This window comes from Poecile atricapillus, chromosome 9 (assembly GCF_030490865.1).
Source record: "Poecile atricapillus isolate bPoeAtr1 chromosome 9, bPoeAtr1.hap1, whole genome shotgun sequence".
Lineage (NCBI taxonomy): Eukaryota > Metazoa > Chordata > Aves > Passeriformes > Paridae > Poecile > Poecile atricapillus.
In genome coordinates this window covers 11998552-12014572 of record NC_081257.1, presented here as the reverse complement: position 1 = coordinate 12014572, position 16021 = coordinate 11998552, and the positions used below count along the sequence as shown (strand labels likewise).

The following is a 16021-nucleotide window of genomic DNA, read 5'->3' as shown; positions in this document are numbered from 1 at the left end:
TGTGTTTCTGTTTGAATTTTTTTCCCCTTTTTCTGATGCTTTTTTCCCTATGTCTAATTTTCACAGTCTTAAGTAAATCTGCACTAATGCACAAATCCATAACTTTACAGACATGGCTTATTCTGCACATATCTATATAGATAAAAAAGTTATAAAAGTTTTATAGATGCCTCCATAATCCACTTCTTTTACTTTATTTCCAATTACATAGTCATGCTTAACAAAAATACCTGCAGAATGTATGAAAATTGTTTGTTTTTTTTTTTTTTAATTCTAGTTTAATCCGAACTATTCGCATTACACTAATTAACCTGAAGAAGGCCATTAAAGGACTGGTTGTTATGGATGCTAACCTGGAGGCTCTGTCTGGCAGTCTCCTTGTTGGAAAAGTTCCTGAGAAGTGGGCACAGCATTCATACCCAAGTCTAAAACCCTTAGGGAGCTATGTTGTCGATTTGCTAGCAAGGCTGAAGTTTCTACAGGTAACGTACAAGTGGCAGTGCTGCCAATTGTTCAATCTACTTTTCCATATAATTTATCTTTATTGGGAAAGGAGTGATAGGCTTTGTTTAGATTTTCTGAGTACAATTATATAGAAAATAGTGAAAGAGTATGTGATTCCTCTCTTTCTGATTGTTCAATGTATTGCTTTCCTCTCTCCAGGACTGGTATGAATTAGGGAAGCCTGCTGTTTTTTGGCTGTCAGGATTCTATTTTACTCAAGCTTTCCTAACTGGAGCTATGCAGAACTATGCTAGGAAGCACAGGATCCCTATTGACCTTCTAGGATATGAATTTGAGGTAAGGATAAACTATAAATTACTATTTTATTAATCTGAATCCAGATGTTGTGGTGAGATAAATGAATCCTGACTGGAAGGTTAATTTTGCAACTGACAGCAGTCTGAAGACATATTTGGTAAGAGTGGCAACCTAAACTTCTAACTGCTGTAGAAGAGGAATTCTCAAAGTGATTAAAAGTAATTCTATCACTGGACACAGAACTCCTCTCAAGAAAACAGCATATCTACCTGGTGTATATTTTTCTGTGTGATTAAAGCCTCATTTGATAACGTACAAGAAGGTAATTAACAAGCCCCAAGAAGTCTGCTGTCTCTACAGATATGTATAAAAGTAGCATTGAAAGGAAACCTTACTATATTGTTCTCCACTACTATATTATAGTTTGGTTTGTTCTGAAAATTGGCAATTGGCATAATAGCTCAAAAAGCAAAGAACTATGAGAGTTAAATGACTTGGAACAATTTATTTCCTACAGGTTATTCCTCAGGATACTGCAGATACTGCACCAGAGGACGGTGTTTATATCCACGGATTATTTTTAGACGGAGCTCGCTGGGACAGGACCAAGTCAGTAGCCAAGTGTTTCACTGTGGTTCTGGAAAGCTTTTTTCAGTGCTCAAACAAGACTGGTTTAAATAATTTAAGTATTATTGAATATTTAAATTGTATTTAATAATTTAAATAATTTTCATATTATTGAAATAGCACACCAAATTAAGTAAATTAAGTACTCTTTCATGCATGGAAAGTGGGGAAGAAAAAACAAACAACAACCAAAAAACACCCAGCAAAGCCCTCAAGCCACAAATAATTACTTTGTTGCTTTCTCTCTCCAGGGGAATGTTAACCGAGCAGTTTCCCAAAGTGCTCTTTGATGCCATGCCGATCATTTGGATAAAGCCAAGTGAGTATGATTTCTCTGATGTGTGAGCTATTCAACAAGAAATTGCAACAGTGGTTTCCCTTTTTTACTGAAGATCACTGAGGAGAACTTTTGACTGACTTACAGGAACTGATTGTTTTACCTTATGTGATTTAGCAGGGTTTGCTCAGGTTATTTTAAGCTCTTTGATAGCTGTCTTTCCTACTAGTAAGAGAATTTTCACAACTCTTGTTTCCTTTGATTGAGAAGAGTAAATCCCTGTTTTTATTTATGCTCAAGATCAGGACTTACTACTGCAACTGCTGCAACTGAAGTGTTAGCAAACAGGCAGTATTAAAATCTGCCACTTTTCTGCCTGTGCCTTCTCTTGAGTTTGGATGACTTTGTTCAGACCTGCATGATTTTATGCTTTGCACAAGTTCCGTGCAAGCAGTCTGGGAGTACAAAGAGTTCCTGCAGAGTTCTCTCTTTAGATCTCAGATGACTTGAATTGCAGTTAGGTTCTCTGGCAACTAGACCAGACTTGTAGAGCTGTGAAAAACTCATGTATAAGCTATAACTAGGTAACTATTCAGATTTTAATGTGTCTTTGAGTATTACAAATAATAAATAGAATAAGTTTTAGCTGAATTAGTTGGATTTAAGAAGAAAACAAACCACACAAGAAAACACAACAGGAAGAAGCTGGATAATTTTACTCTGCTGCTCACAGAACTATTTTGCATTTTTATTGACCTTTAAAGATGTTACTGTAAATAGTTAACATTTGCATGTAGATTATGTTTCCACCAATAGATCTGCTGAATGTAACACATTATTTTGGGGTTTTTTTGAAGCTGTAAAATCGGACATAAAGAAGTCTAATGCCTATGTTTGCCCACTCTACAAGACAAGTGAGCGCAAAGGGGTCCTGTCCACCACTGGGCATTCCACAAACTTCGTCATTGCTTTGAGGCTCAACACGGACCAGCCAGTCCAGCACTGGATCAAGAGAGGGGTGGCCTTGCTGTGCCAGCTGGATGACTGACTGTGGACAGTTCACACACACACTTCACCTTGTTCTCTTTGCTGGCTTACAGAACAAGTGGAACTCAGTGTGTAAAAGAAACATCTGGAGGTTTTTGTATTGTAAGAGGACACACAAATACATTCTGACCCTCGTGCTTTTGTATTAAGTATGTATTATTATTATGGCAGTCTTTACAATCTGTAAGAAATACAATTAGGACTTTAGCCCTTGGTGATATGATTAAAATGTGAACATCTTTTTTGTGCATTTGTTGAATATCACAAAACATATTTTAGTGGGAAATGAAAGTAGTCTGCGTTTTCTGAGGGAAACATTACAGGTAATAAACTTGATTCTGCACTTTTGTTTTCTTTAAAAATAATTTAAAGAAATTATTCAAGCATTCTTTCCACATCTCCTCTAGCAAAGAGCTGTTTCCACCTTGCATTCAGATACAGCCATCATCTGTTCTGTGTATGGATCCCTCCATAAAATACACTAGGAATAACTGAAGCACATGAAGGTCTCACTCCATCCTACCATCACTATTACAACTGTGTCTCTCATTTCCCTGTTATTGGGTGTTGAACCAGTGTAAGTCTGTTTCTCTGAAATTGCTTTTCCCTTTAAGAATTCTATTTTTCAATTGCTTTTCTATTTATATTAATGTGAATTATGATCAAGCAATCAGGAACATGTAATCATTTTAATAGAGCTTTTGCTTGATTATTTGCTTGGTTTAGTTTGCTTTTATTGTTTCAGGGGTTTTTTCCTGCTGTCTCACTCTTAAGGAGGCTCCTAAGACCACCTTTAGTTTGCTCTCCTAGGACAGCACTAAAGAATTTTATTTTTACAGTGTAATACTTACTTCTATAATTTGGAAATTCTTATTTTGAAAATCAAAAGTGTTTTTACAAGGAAACTGGACCTTTAATTCCTTCTTTTGTTGGTGCCACTTATCAGGTCCAATTATTAAACATAACTGACGTGTGTGAAAGAAACGTGGAGAAAGTCCCAGAGTATCTTATGATCGGGTATTTATAGTGAGCTATTAATGGACATGGGCTCTGCAGAGGTTGCTTACAATCCTGAAAATGTCACTTTCAACTTAATAATCACTTCTTCAAAGGCTGAGATTTTCTCTCTTTCAGAAGGTGAGGAAACCCAGTATATTTTCTCAATTCATAGGAAAATTAGTAGTATTTTTGGAAAAGAAATAATCCAGACTTAAAATATTTATGTCCTCATTGAGCCATAGTAAAATCAGTTACTAACAGTTTCTTGCTATGCATGTTGCTAATATATTTCTCTTTTTTGCTACATATGCAATTGCAGAACAAGGCCTTGCAATCACACATTAGGTGGGTCAGGTAACAAATTAAATGATGCAGATTTGCTGTGAATTACTGCTGCCTAACTTTAAGATGTTTCTAGAATTATTCCAAGCTTTGTAGTTGGCATATTGACAACTTCATTAAATTTTCTGTGCTAATTCATTTTGCCAAGTTATTTATTAGCTTTCAGTTTTATTTTTTAGTTTTATTTTACCTTGCCTTGTAGTTTTGTTTTGTTTTATCAGGCCAGCTCTCTTGAAAGACAGAAGTGGAAGTTTAGGTAAGGTAAAACTGATGAGAGGTTTGAGCCTAACAGAACATCTGAGATCTTGAATATGCCAAGAGCAGACTGCTAAAGCATCTAACAGTGTGTAGTCATTTATTTTAAACTATGTTTCATTTCTCTTCATACTGACACAGTGATTGCTATTTCTATTACTCCAGTTCTAACCTGAAGATTTAACGTCTGCTTCTAATTTAAAAGCAGTGTTTCCCTACAGAAGTGATCCATGTTGTGCTGATTTGCCATGAATAATTCTGTGTATATGGTTGATGGTGATTCTGATGAGGAAATCCATACCCAGCGAGCTATTCAGGAAAGCTTGCAAGACAGGCATAAATTTGAAACAAGTGGCAGTGCAACAGAGGTTGAAAGGTAATAAGTTACAATTATTTCTATTTTGGGTGTTTTCTTGGCATTATTGTAAGCATTTAGCAGACCTTATTTTCCTTTGTAACTCTGTATATTGTATTGTACTAACCTTGTCTCATGGATACTGGAAAGCACTTCTAGCTCACTTGTTCTGAGTTCTCCCTGAAAAAGTGTACCTGTTTCCTGGAAAACATGGAATGTATGAAACTTCCAGGTGATGTTTTACATCCATATGTAAATGAGTATAAGGCTGTGTGAAGAAGATAAGTAGGTGATGTAAAAGTAGATTTGTATGGGAGCTTCCCCTCATTTTAGCATTTAATTGTTGGTCTTTGTATAAGAAATTCAGTATTTACAGTGTCAGGGAAAGACCAACAAAAAAGTGTTTTAATGTATTAAACCTTCACAAAACCAATGTAACTTAGAGAAATTTAACATATTGTCTAAATTAGAGTATTTAAAGTCAGATATAATTATATCCTATATAATATATATCTATTATATTATAGCTTCACATGAATTTTTATTTGTAGTTTTATTCTTGTTCTGTTTCTGCAGTTTCCAGAATACTGCAAGTAAAGAACATGAACAGATCATTGCAGCAATTCGGACAGTTAAGTACAAATACACCACACTAAGACTACACCCCTGGGAATGGCTGAGCAATGCCTACATTTTAGGGGTTTGATTGCCTGATTTAAGTGCAGCTTTTCTTTATGTAGTCTTGGGAGAAGTAAATGAAGTAAATACAAGACATCCAATAGCTAAGTTACTAGATAGGACCATGGAAGTGGGATGGGTTCAAGTGTCACCCCTTTCAGATATTCCAGTGCTTCATCTCCTAAAATTAGGGCAAAACTCCAGGCCTTTCTTTTAAAATGAGCAAGATACACTGGTGGGATAAATGGCACTCAAGGTATTAGTTGCCTGAATTTTGTCTTACGATGAGTAATGGCGTATGTGTCTGTGTTAAAATATCACAGGCCAAGAGGAGGCCTTGAAGAAGTTGGTGAGGCACAGTTCTGCTTTTGAAGAAGCAGATCAGCAAGGCTGGCTTCCTGTGCATGAAGCTGCAGCACAGCTAAATAAGAACATCCTTGAAATAACTTTAAAAGGTACAAAGTCCTTCTAGTTTTTCACCAAAAAGTTTTATAAAGTAAAGTCTGATGAATCATCCAACTTCAAATGTGTTCTGCTTTTCTGCATTTCAGCCTCCCCTGACGTTACGTGGGAACGGTCCACTCTAAAAGGGGAAACACCTCTCTTGGTGGCAGTAAGAAGCTGTTTTGTGGACAATGTCCAGTTTCTCCTGCTCAATGGCTGCAATCCCAATGTTAAAGATGAAGAGGGAGATTCTCCTTTAGTTATAGGTGAATACTGTTTATAGGGGTGGAGAGGTGAGGGAATGAGGTGAGGATATAGTTATACATTTTAGTTTTCAGTGTGATGTATATAACTTCAATGCCTAAAATATTTTGCTATAAGGAGAAAAAAAAAAAATTAATCTCACCATTGAATGTGTCTGTCCCTGTCTATTCTTCCCAGATGATAATTAGCTTTCTCCAAGAAGTGCAGAGTGCCATCCTCTGCTTTCCTTGGCATAATTTCTGTAGTGCTGCCAGGCTGCGAGTCCTTCAGCTTCTTCATGCTATTACTGCCCTTCATGTCTGCAGGCACACAACATTAATATCCTCTGCCCACATGGTATTTCCTTCATTGCATCAGCCTTTCTTTCTCCAAAACCCATGGTCATTGGTTTTAATTATCCAAAATTATAGCCAAGCAGTCTGGTTCATCTGCAGCATGTAGAGTGCAAAGCAGTGTTTGCCCCTATTTAGACACTGCCAGCTGACATTCTCAGTTCACTTCTCTTTAGTACTTTGTAATTTAGGAATAAGGTCCCATACCTACCATAGTCCAAGTATAGTCTCATAGCCACATTCTTTGTGAGAATGCCACTTTAATTTGATCATGCACAAGAACTGTAATTCATTATTTCTAATGAGATAATGATATAAAAAATATTTTGCCAAAATGCTTTTCCAAAGTGTTCTGTGTGCATTTCCTTTGCTTCCCTCAGTCTGGGCTATGATGTCTTCATTCTTACTGAATCCTACCCAAAAAAAGGAAAGTATCTTCACATTATTCGAATTCTAAAGGAGCACTCTTAAGTTTCTTGGGTGATCCTGTACATTTTTTCTGTATTGGAAGAGTGGTTTCTTTTTCAAAACTGTTGTTAAAGGAGGAGAAAAAGGCCTACCAATCATGTGTAGGACCTTCAGTCCATCCTTGTAAAATGGCTGCAGCTTCAAGTCAGGGCTATCTGCTTAAAAAAATGTACAGAACTCCTAGATACTTTTGAAGGACATTAAAATGCACCATCCCCCAAGAAGGGGATGCAAGGGATTTATCTAAAGCAGCCATGTAGGTTACAGATAATGGGACATCACAGTTTCTGTCACAGAATGCTGTCACAGATGTTCAGGCAGCTGTGGCACATGAAGCTGCTCAGCCTCATCTGTCCTGCTGAAGGACACTCACTATCCTGCACAGCCTGGAAGATCAAAGACAGAGAGAGAGAAGGGCGTTGCCTAATCATTCCATCCACTGGAGCTAATGCAAATTTCTCTTTTAAGATCCTCGCTGACTTAAGAGTTCAGGCTTATTAAGCTAAGAAGGCATATGAAAGAGTCATTATAAGCTTTGTTTCACATTATGGTAATTGCTCATAGAGATTAAATAGAGCTCTGGTGGCAGCTCCTAAGCACCAAGGCCCTGGGTGTGGTCTCCACCTAGTGGCAAGGAAAGCTGTGTTCTGTTCTGTTCCATTACCAAATGCAACAGACAGAAAAAAAATCTACAGACAGAAAAAGAGATTACCATTGAATGATTTATTTGCATACTTAATGCTGTCCTGGAAGCAAAGAACACACTTGTTGATGAGTTAAACCTTTCAGTGTAGGGTGGCATTTCTCATTGCATAAATAGCACTGCCAGGAGCAGCTTTCCTGGGCTGCCATGTAACAGCAGCCATAGTGCACAGAACAGCATTGGATTGCAGCCCTGTCTGATGCTTTGATTGTTGTCCTACAGCAATTAAACGTGACTCCTATGACATTGCCTCCTTGTTGCTACGATCTGGTGCCAGAGTGAATTTGCGCTGTGTCCATGAGAGAACTGCTCTGCATGAGGCAGCCAGACTGGGCAGGAGGGATCTGGTACAGCTCCTCCTGGATTCTGGAGCAGATCCTGACCCCCGCAGTGGATATGGGCTCACACCTCTAGCACTGGCTGCACAGATGGGACATACAGAAATTATGGAGCTCTTACTGCAAAAAGGTGAGACTTTATTATAAAGGACCTTATAGGAAGAGAAGGCTTCAGATATGCCTTCAAAAACGGCAGCAGAAGTAGCTCACCTTACTAGAGAAAATTAAATGCCATCTGCACTAAAAGGTGGTTGTGATGTAGTAAAGGCCTGAAAAATATCAATTTGTACAATATAATAACAATATATTAATATTTTAGTGAGTACTTAAAATTGTTTTTTAAATGCTCTATTATTTTCTCATGTAGACAGGTTACCCTAGGACATGCTTGACAAGATATTTACCGTGGGGAATTTTACATAATAGTTCATCAGCAGTGGAAGTGGATTGCATGAACTGTTTGCATGCTGGATACTCTCATGTTTACAGTTACACCTGTTTGGTCTTTGTAAAATAAATGAATTGAAATGCGTTGTTTGTAAGCCAAAAGCAACTGTTTTGATGCATAAGAAGAAATACCTTTTGTTGGCACAGTTCTAGGAATAATTCTTACTGTGCTCAAAGCAATTTGGACCTTCTTGTTCCCAGGATTACATAAACAGATCTAAAAATCAAGGATACAACATGAAGATTTATGCCCACAGTGGTTCCAGTTGGTGGAGAATAGAATTCAAAATACCATGTCACTTGGGGGTTGGAGATATTGATTACAGCTGTGACTAGTGTGAAAACCCTTGCTGCTTCTTCCCAGGTGCAGATGTTCTTTCACAGGCAAGGGACTGTGCTTCTATATTGTTTGAGGCAGCAGGAGGAGGAAATCCAGATTCTGTGAGTCTTTTACTAGAATATGGGGCTGATGCCAATGTACCAAAGCACTCGGGTCATTTGCCAATCCACAGAGCTGCATATAGAGGACACTTTCTGTGAGTTAATATACTTAAAAATCAAATAAGTGACACCAGAAATACTAATTTTACTAATTTTACTTTATTCAAAGCAGGGAGAAAATCTGTAGTTTTGTACAAATAATTATTTTTGACTGTGTAAATATGTCTGTTCTGTGTCTGAATGTATGAGACCAGTCAGCATAAAATCTTCATGATTTTAGGATGTGCATCCTAATCCCTGTGGTATTTTCCCATTTGTCACAAGTAGTAACACTGTCTACTCTGATGCTGAGGTTCTTGGGACATTGTCACTGTCTTTGGTTCAATGTCTAATCTCCACTAATCATTAATTCCTATAGCAACGAATGGGTTGTTCATGAATAATAGCATAATATCATAGTATTTTATGTAGTAGGTGTAGAGACAGCATCCATTGCTGGCTAACAATTTCATTGTTAGCAGTTCAAGTCAATGCATGCCATGGTACTGATTTGGTATATTAAGATTATTCTAACAGTCATGGTGAATTCTGAAGCCAAACAACGCAGAGAAATTCAAAGATGAGTTAGGTGAACCAAAATGTTTAAGATTCTGAGATGCTTCTGTTTTTAATTTTTCAGAGCTCTAAAATATTTAGTTCCAGTGACTGATTTTGCTGCCATTAAAGAAAGTGGGATAAGTCCAGTTCACTCAGCAGCAGCAGGAGCACATCCTCAGTGCCTTGAGTTTCTCCTCCAGTCAGGTTTTGATGCCAATTTTATGCTGGCTCAGAGAGTTCGCAAAGGCTACGATGACCACCGGAAATCAGCCCTGTACTTCGCTGTTTCCAACGGGGACATCTGCTCCACACAGCTGCTGCTGAACGCCGGAGCCCTGACTAACCAAGATCCCATCAACTGCCTCCAAATAGCCTTGAGAATGGGCAACTACGAGTTAATGAATCTGCTGCTCCGCCATGGGGCCAACGTCAACTACTTCTGCCGCGTGAACACCACGCATTTCCCATCGGCTCTGCAGTACGCCCTCAAAGATGAGGTCATGCTGAGGATGCTGCTGAGCTACGGCTACGACGTGCACCGCTGCTTCGACTGCCCGTGGGGCAGCGGGGACCACTCCCAGTACGTGACCGACGGCTGGACCTCCACCGTTATCAAAGACACCATGGTACGTGCCACACGCCTTCGGCTGCTCTCCTGCTGCCGCCGGCCTTCACTAAACTAAACGGAAAGGGGCTTAATGCACTGCCAGAAAAAGGAGTTTTGAAGACACATAAAGAGAGGAATAGACAAGGCTTTAAAATTAAACAGGTGTTGTTACAAAGCCTAGTTGATGGAGGTAAATGATAGCAAACAGCAGTTTTAAATGGTGAAAATACAGCTGATGATATGCTAATGATCAGTATGGAGCTGGCTCTCCGGGGCAGTCTTGTCCATGCTGTGAAAGCAGAGATTTGCAGGCTGGCTCTCTGCATTGTCCTGTACTAGAATACCAAGACTGGAAGGCTGTTGAAAGGACCCCTGGAGGTGGTGGGATAAGCATGAGCAGAAATTAGCAAACCTAAAGAGATTCCTAGAGACACTCATCGGTGTCATTGTTTTGCAGTTTGTAAAGTCCATTTTAACCTAATAAACCCTTCTTTAACCTATAGATAAGGGGGCGATGCATGCACTGGGCTGATGGGTCCCCCTATTAAGCACCTGAGTGGTAGCACTTCTTTTTAAGTACCAAGTCCCCAGATATACAGCTACCCAAGTTTATTTTTGAATCTAGTACAAAGTAACCATCTCTCAGATTTTTAGATTCTACTAGTGAGGCTTAGGCAAGCTGTGGCAACTTCTAAAACCCTGCTTAAGTAAGTTAATTGTTCTTGTCCTCAGAGACAGAAGTAATTTACTGCAGTATTGAATATTACCCAACTAAACATTTTGTTTCTATCAGTTCTGTGAAGTGATAACCTTGTCATGGCTGAAGCACGTGTCTGGGAAAGTAGTGCGAGTCATGTTGGATTATGTTGATCACGTTAAGATTTGCTGGAAGCTCGAAGCAGTTCTCAAAGAACAGGAACTTTGGCCAGACATCCACTTCATTTTAAGTAAGTATCTGTTTACATTTTGAATTAAAACAAACTGTTTTGGCATTGGGGCCTTTTTGGTTGGTAGCATTTTAGTTTTGCTTCTCCTTTCTAGCAAATCCTCGCTCTCTGAAGCACCTTTGCCGTCTGAAGATCCGGGCATGCATGGGCCGGCTGCGTCTCCGCTGTCCTGTCTTCATGACCTTCCTACCCCTGCCAAACTGCTTGAAAGACTACATCCTGTACAAGGAATATGATCTTTATGGACAGGAAAACTTCACAGGGGTCTACAACCTCAACTGTGCATAAGATTAGTCCTGTACTTTGAAGGGAATTTAATGTGGATAAGACTGTTGTGCTTTTTCCTTTTGGAATTTTCTCTCCTCTGTATATTAAGGAATGCCAGCATTCTTCCCAAAATGGTGAGATCCCCAAAATATAAGTATGGGTGATCTCATTCTAAGGATCTCCTGGACTATGACCTATCTGGAAGTTATGGCAACAGCATTTTAAATGCCGAGTGTGACAAGTTAAGGAAGTGTAAAATACAGGGCTGTAAGCCTTGTGTTATGGCTAAGGTAGAGCCTGTCATATCAGATACCACTACCCCCATTCCAGGGTTAAACTCAGGGTTTAGGTAAAGGTCAGGAATTTCACTAAAATCAGGAAGGGATGTAGTTTTCTCTTGTACTTCTTCCCTTCTCTTGCCAAGTAGTTTTTATTTGTTACGTCCTACAGTGAAGTTCTGAAGAGCAGTGTAAGTAATTCTTTTCTTCACCCAACAAAGCAATCTTCCATTCTAGGCAATGAACTGGGATTAAGCTTGAGAAACCTCTGCTTATCACAGCAGGTCATGTGACATACCAGTATTTCAATAATGTGGCACTGCTGAAAGCTGTGTTAGTTCTGCTGCTCCTTCTCAGGTACTGGTCTCATCCACCATGAACTTGGACTCTTCTCTCTAGAACATCATGCTGTCCAAAGCCATGCTTGCAATTTTTGGAGTTTCTCTCTATAGAGGGGGAGCTTAAACTTTTGGAGCACTGTCATTTTAGGATGATTTACAGAAGTCTTAGAAAGACCTACAACATGCCTGTTACTTCTGAAAATACTGCAAATGTCAGTTCCTATTTTAGTAAAAAAGTTCATCAACACATTTGGCATTAGTAGTATTTATTCCTTCATAATGAAGTAAGCATAGATTTTTTTTCTAGTTATACATGCATCTTTATCACAGAAGTTACAGAATTCAAAAGTCTGCTTTTCCCCAGAAAAATCTACAAACCTTATAAAATACAAATTTAACCATAATGTGGTTATGGCCCATGGTTTTTTACATGGTGTTTATCCCATAATAAACTACCTCAGCCTGTGAAGATATGTCCAGTGCCCATGGTAGTGGTTGTGCTGCTGGAGCCTCTGCACTCAGCTTGTTCCACGGAGCCTCACGGCCCTGTCACTGCCCCACCATGGGCCCTGCCCAGCCAGCTGCCACAGCTCCTGCTCACCTTCAGTCTCTGATTGTTACAAAAACAAGTTAAGAGCATTCCCAAGTGTAACAACTTCCTCTGAGGTTATCTGGCTAATACTATAAAAATTAAGAGAACTGAGCTACACTTGACAATGGAGGGCAATACCTGCATGTCAGAACTTTGTTTAATGGAAGGGAACACATCCTGTCACCAATAATGGTATTTTCTGAAAGTCAGTGTGATGAAGAATGCAAGAGGCTTTTGCATCAGTACAAGTCCCACCCAGAAAGTTACTATAATTAAGCTTTTATTTAAAATATAAAATGCTGACTGGAGCCCTGGCACAATAGGGTTACTATCCATGTTTCCAAGATTAAGACACAACAATCAGAGTTGACATAAATATGCCATTGGTTGTTCTTAATACAGCTATTCAGGGAAAATGTGCAAGTCAGTCTCAAACACTGCAAAAATCACTTACACTTCACCAGAACAGGACCAATCTAGAACACCATCATAAGAATTTGACCACTCCACTCTATTATAAAAATGACCAGAAAGATTGTACAAAATCCTTGGCTTGCAATATAAACTTCATTAGGAATACAAGTGCATTCACAATGATACACTGACTTACTCTTGTCATGACAATTCAGATACCACTGTGGCAGGGAAAAAAAAAGTCAACTTAGTGCTTAATTAAAACAAAAAGCCTTGGGGACTTATTAACTTGAAAGAATTTTTGTAATATAGAACAAGAGAAAGAATATAAGTATCAGCTTTTGCTTTTACACTAGACAATATCTCTACTAAATTCACTAAGCAGTGGCAGTTTTCTTTCTATAGGTGAACTATTTACTAAATAGTAAGAGACTATATTGTAGCATAGTTTTCACCATTGGCTTGTCCCAAGTGCTGTGCAACTAATTAATCAGAATTTACCTTAAGCATAGACAGAATTTACCTTAGACAGTCAAATTTATTTCTTTATACCCATGTACATCAATTACAGCTTCATAAACAGCTTCAGCTGTTTCACATTTTCACCTCTGGATTTACATACATATAAAGAAAAAAAGTCTGACAGCCCTCTAGAAGGGGAATGTTCCTTAACTCTGAAATACAATTTACTGTCTAACAGTAATCTTGATACAATTTCAAACTCAAACAGATTAAAGAAGTAAAACTATGACATGCAACTGACTTTTCACTACCTGATCATCTCCAGTTAGATATGTTTAAGTAGTACACGACTTGGACCTTGTCCTCTGGTTCAGACTTGGCCAAATCTAGCAGTGGCCACAGAGTGCCAGCTATCATCTGTTATGCAATCAAATGCATACCCAAAAGCACACCTGATATATCTGTATATTCATGCCATTACATACATAAAGAATGTATGTAGCTTGAAACAGCTGACAGCAAGACTGGCTTGGTCTGCAGCATGTAAATCTACACATTGTAACAAGCTTCATATCCTCTTACTTAAAGGATAGAAGTTTGGCAGTAATGATGAGGCTGCAGTTAACAACACGACAAGCTAGTCCTGAACAACACTGCCAATTCAGTACCTACATCAAGTCACTTCAAAATCATGGACTTGAAAAATATTTTCAGGAGTGAGTGAAGTGAGAGTAGATGCACATGAAGCAAACTACAACTTCAGCTGAAAGTGCTTGAAAGATCAGTTTGTGAATAAAAGGCAAAAGAAAATAATAAACAGGAGAGTTTATTTAATCTCTTGTAAATTAGGAAACAAAACCATCTAGTAGTTTAGTTATAATAATAAAATACTCTGGTGGTGAAATCCTACTACAGCAGTTTCCAGCAGACTATGAGGTGTTCCCTCTAAAAGTTATATACTCTCAAGAAAAATACCAAGCATTATTCTGATTTTTTTCAACAAAGCTGTTTTGTAATGAAGTAGTTCTAAACTTTATAGGAAAAGAGGTACCAAATAGCTTTTCCTTTTGGGATGAAGGGCATGGATAAAACAGCAGCAGCTGTTTTTGCCTTGAGATGTTATAACTACAACCTGTGTGATCCTCCCTAGGCAAAGCTCAGTAATTCTCACTCCCCCTGCAAACTCAGTCACCGTTCCTGACTTCCCCAGCTCTGCTGACATGCCCTTTGCTCTTACAGCTTTCATCACTATCCCAGATGCTTTTATACCTTCTTGCTCATTTTACACCAGTGAAACTCCCCTAAATAAGCAAACAAACAATCCCTACATTTCATTTGTGCATATCAGTCTTTTAGTGGTTAAGATGAGAATCATCCAACGTAAGTGAAATGTACTTCACTACTACTCTGTCTGTTTTAGAAAGCTACATTTAATGGCATATATGGAAAGCCTGAAAAGCAAAGGGAATAATTCCAATATTTATTGCTAAATCCAAAAAATCCCATTTGACAGTAAATTCACCTGCCAACTTTATTAGCCTTTCTTCCTCATCTTTGCAGATTTATATCTGTATGAGTAATGGCAGTTTTTGAGAGAAAAAACACAGTAATTCCACTTTCTGACATTTCTTCAATAAGGCTAATGCAAGACAGGCTGCACATCAGAAATGCTTTTTCATGAGAGTGCTTGTCTTTTATTTGCCCTCCCTCTGGAGCCTGGGCTACTGCAGCTCCAGTGCTTAACACAATCAGTCCTTCTCTGATAAGCTGAGGACTGGATTTTAGACACTGGAGATCACTGCTTTCATCAGCTCCCTGTGCTGTTTCCAAACTGCGTCATCCTCAATAGATACTTGAGAAAGATACAAGTAAGACACAGTAACCTTGAGCTACCCTGTGATATTATTTGATAGAAAACAAATATCAGTAAATAAAAACAAACACAAACAAACATGAACTGGAATAATTTGCAGAGACAAACTGCCTTGCCACTCTCTGTAATCTTTGATTTAAGCACAGAAAAGTGAAAAAAAATTGATTTGGTGCCTCTCTGTAATTTTTGTTGGCAAGAATAAAAATAGTCTCTTAAAAATGGGAGCTGAGAATGGAAGCTTAGATATGAAATAAAAATGCCACTGTCTTTTAAAAGAAGTCTCAGGTTCTTTTCTTTTCAGGTGTGGTCCATGTGGCACTGTGCCAGCCAGGTCCAGCCACAGGGCTATGTGACCTAACTGGGCAACAGCAAAAGCAGATATTTCTACAAGTGACTGGCTACTCTGGGGATGAAAAACACACAACACGACCTGGTAACTAACTCAGGAAGAGAACCTGGTGGCTCTCTGCTCCTCAGCCTCTCCCCCTCCTTTTTCAAGGTGGAGGTGCAACTCAAGCTGTGGTGCAGCCTCTGCCCAGCAGTGCTCCAGCTCCAGCTGCCTCTGCTCCTGCCCAGGGCTGTGAGGGCAGGCAGTGCTGCCCTTCTCTCCTGTCACAGGAGCTGAGGCCACCAACTCCTGCACACAAAGTCACATCACCAGCACCAAGGGCAGGACGAGGCTGCCAGCTTTGGCCAGTGCAGGGCACTGCTGTGAGTTAGAAGAGCCCTCTGTGCACCTACAGCCATCCAGCAGACACAACCTGAGATGCCTGACTCACTTTATCAGCACTGAGCAATGCCAGCTAGGAAGGGCTGGGCCACCACCAGCTGCTGTGGAGATACTCTGAAAATTGCTTCCATTCC

General features: G+C 39.1%; 2 protein-coding genes across 7 annotated transcripts in view; both read left to right on the top strand.

Moving 5' to 3' along the window:
- The window catches only part of DNAH12 (dynein axonemal heavy chain 12), a 56585-nt gene extending 53866 nt beyond the window's left edge, over nucleotides 1–2719 (top strand). The window contains 5 exon segments of the mRNA XM_058844575.1: nucleotides 278–482; nucleotides 664–801; nucleotides 1280–1371; nucleotides 1641–1708; nucleotides 2524–2719. Of these exon segments, the coding sequence (XP_058700558.1) occupies nucleotides 278–482; nucleotides 664–801; nucleotides 1280–1371; nucleotides 1641–1708; nucleotides 2524–2714 (694 nt within the window). The 3' untranslated portion in view covers nucleotides 2715–2719.
- Nucleotides 2720–3157: 438 nt separating this feature from the next.
- Nucleotides 3158–16003, top strand: ASB14 (ankyrin repeat and SOCS box containing 14). 6 transcript variants are annotated; one of them, XM_058844581.1, is made up of 11 exons: nucleotides 3158–3290; nucleotides 3660–3850; nucleotides 4531–4685; nucleotides 5241–5296; nucleotides 5666–5797; nucleotides 5894–6052; nucleotides 7776–8021; nucleotides 8703–8874; nucleotides 9459–10002; nucleotides 10777–10930; nucleotides 15459–16003. In XM_058844581.1, the coding sequence occupies exons 3-11, from the start codon at nucleotides 4558–4560 to the stop codon at nucleotides 15596–15598; spliced, it is 1731 nt and encodes a 576-aa protein (XP_058700564.1). In that variant the 5' UTR covers nucleotides 3158–3290; nucleotides 3660–3850; nucleotides 4531–4557; the 3' UTR covers nucleotides 15599–16003. The 6 variants fall into 6 exon arrangements, with proteins under 6 accessions (XP_058700564.1, XP_058700561.1, XP_058700563.1 ...); XM_058844578.1 differs by lacking the exons at nucleotides 3158–3290; nucleotides 15459–16003 and adding an exon at nucleotides 11025–14073 and having other exon boundaries at nucleotides 3730–3850; XM_058844580.1 differs by lacking the exons at nucleotides 3158–3290; nucleotides 15459–16003 and adding an exon at nucleotides 11025–14073 and having other exon boundaries at nucleotides 3748–3850; nucleotides 4518–4685.
- Nucleotides 16004–16021: the final 18 nt, after the last annotated feature.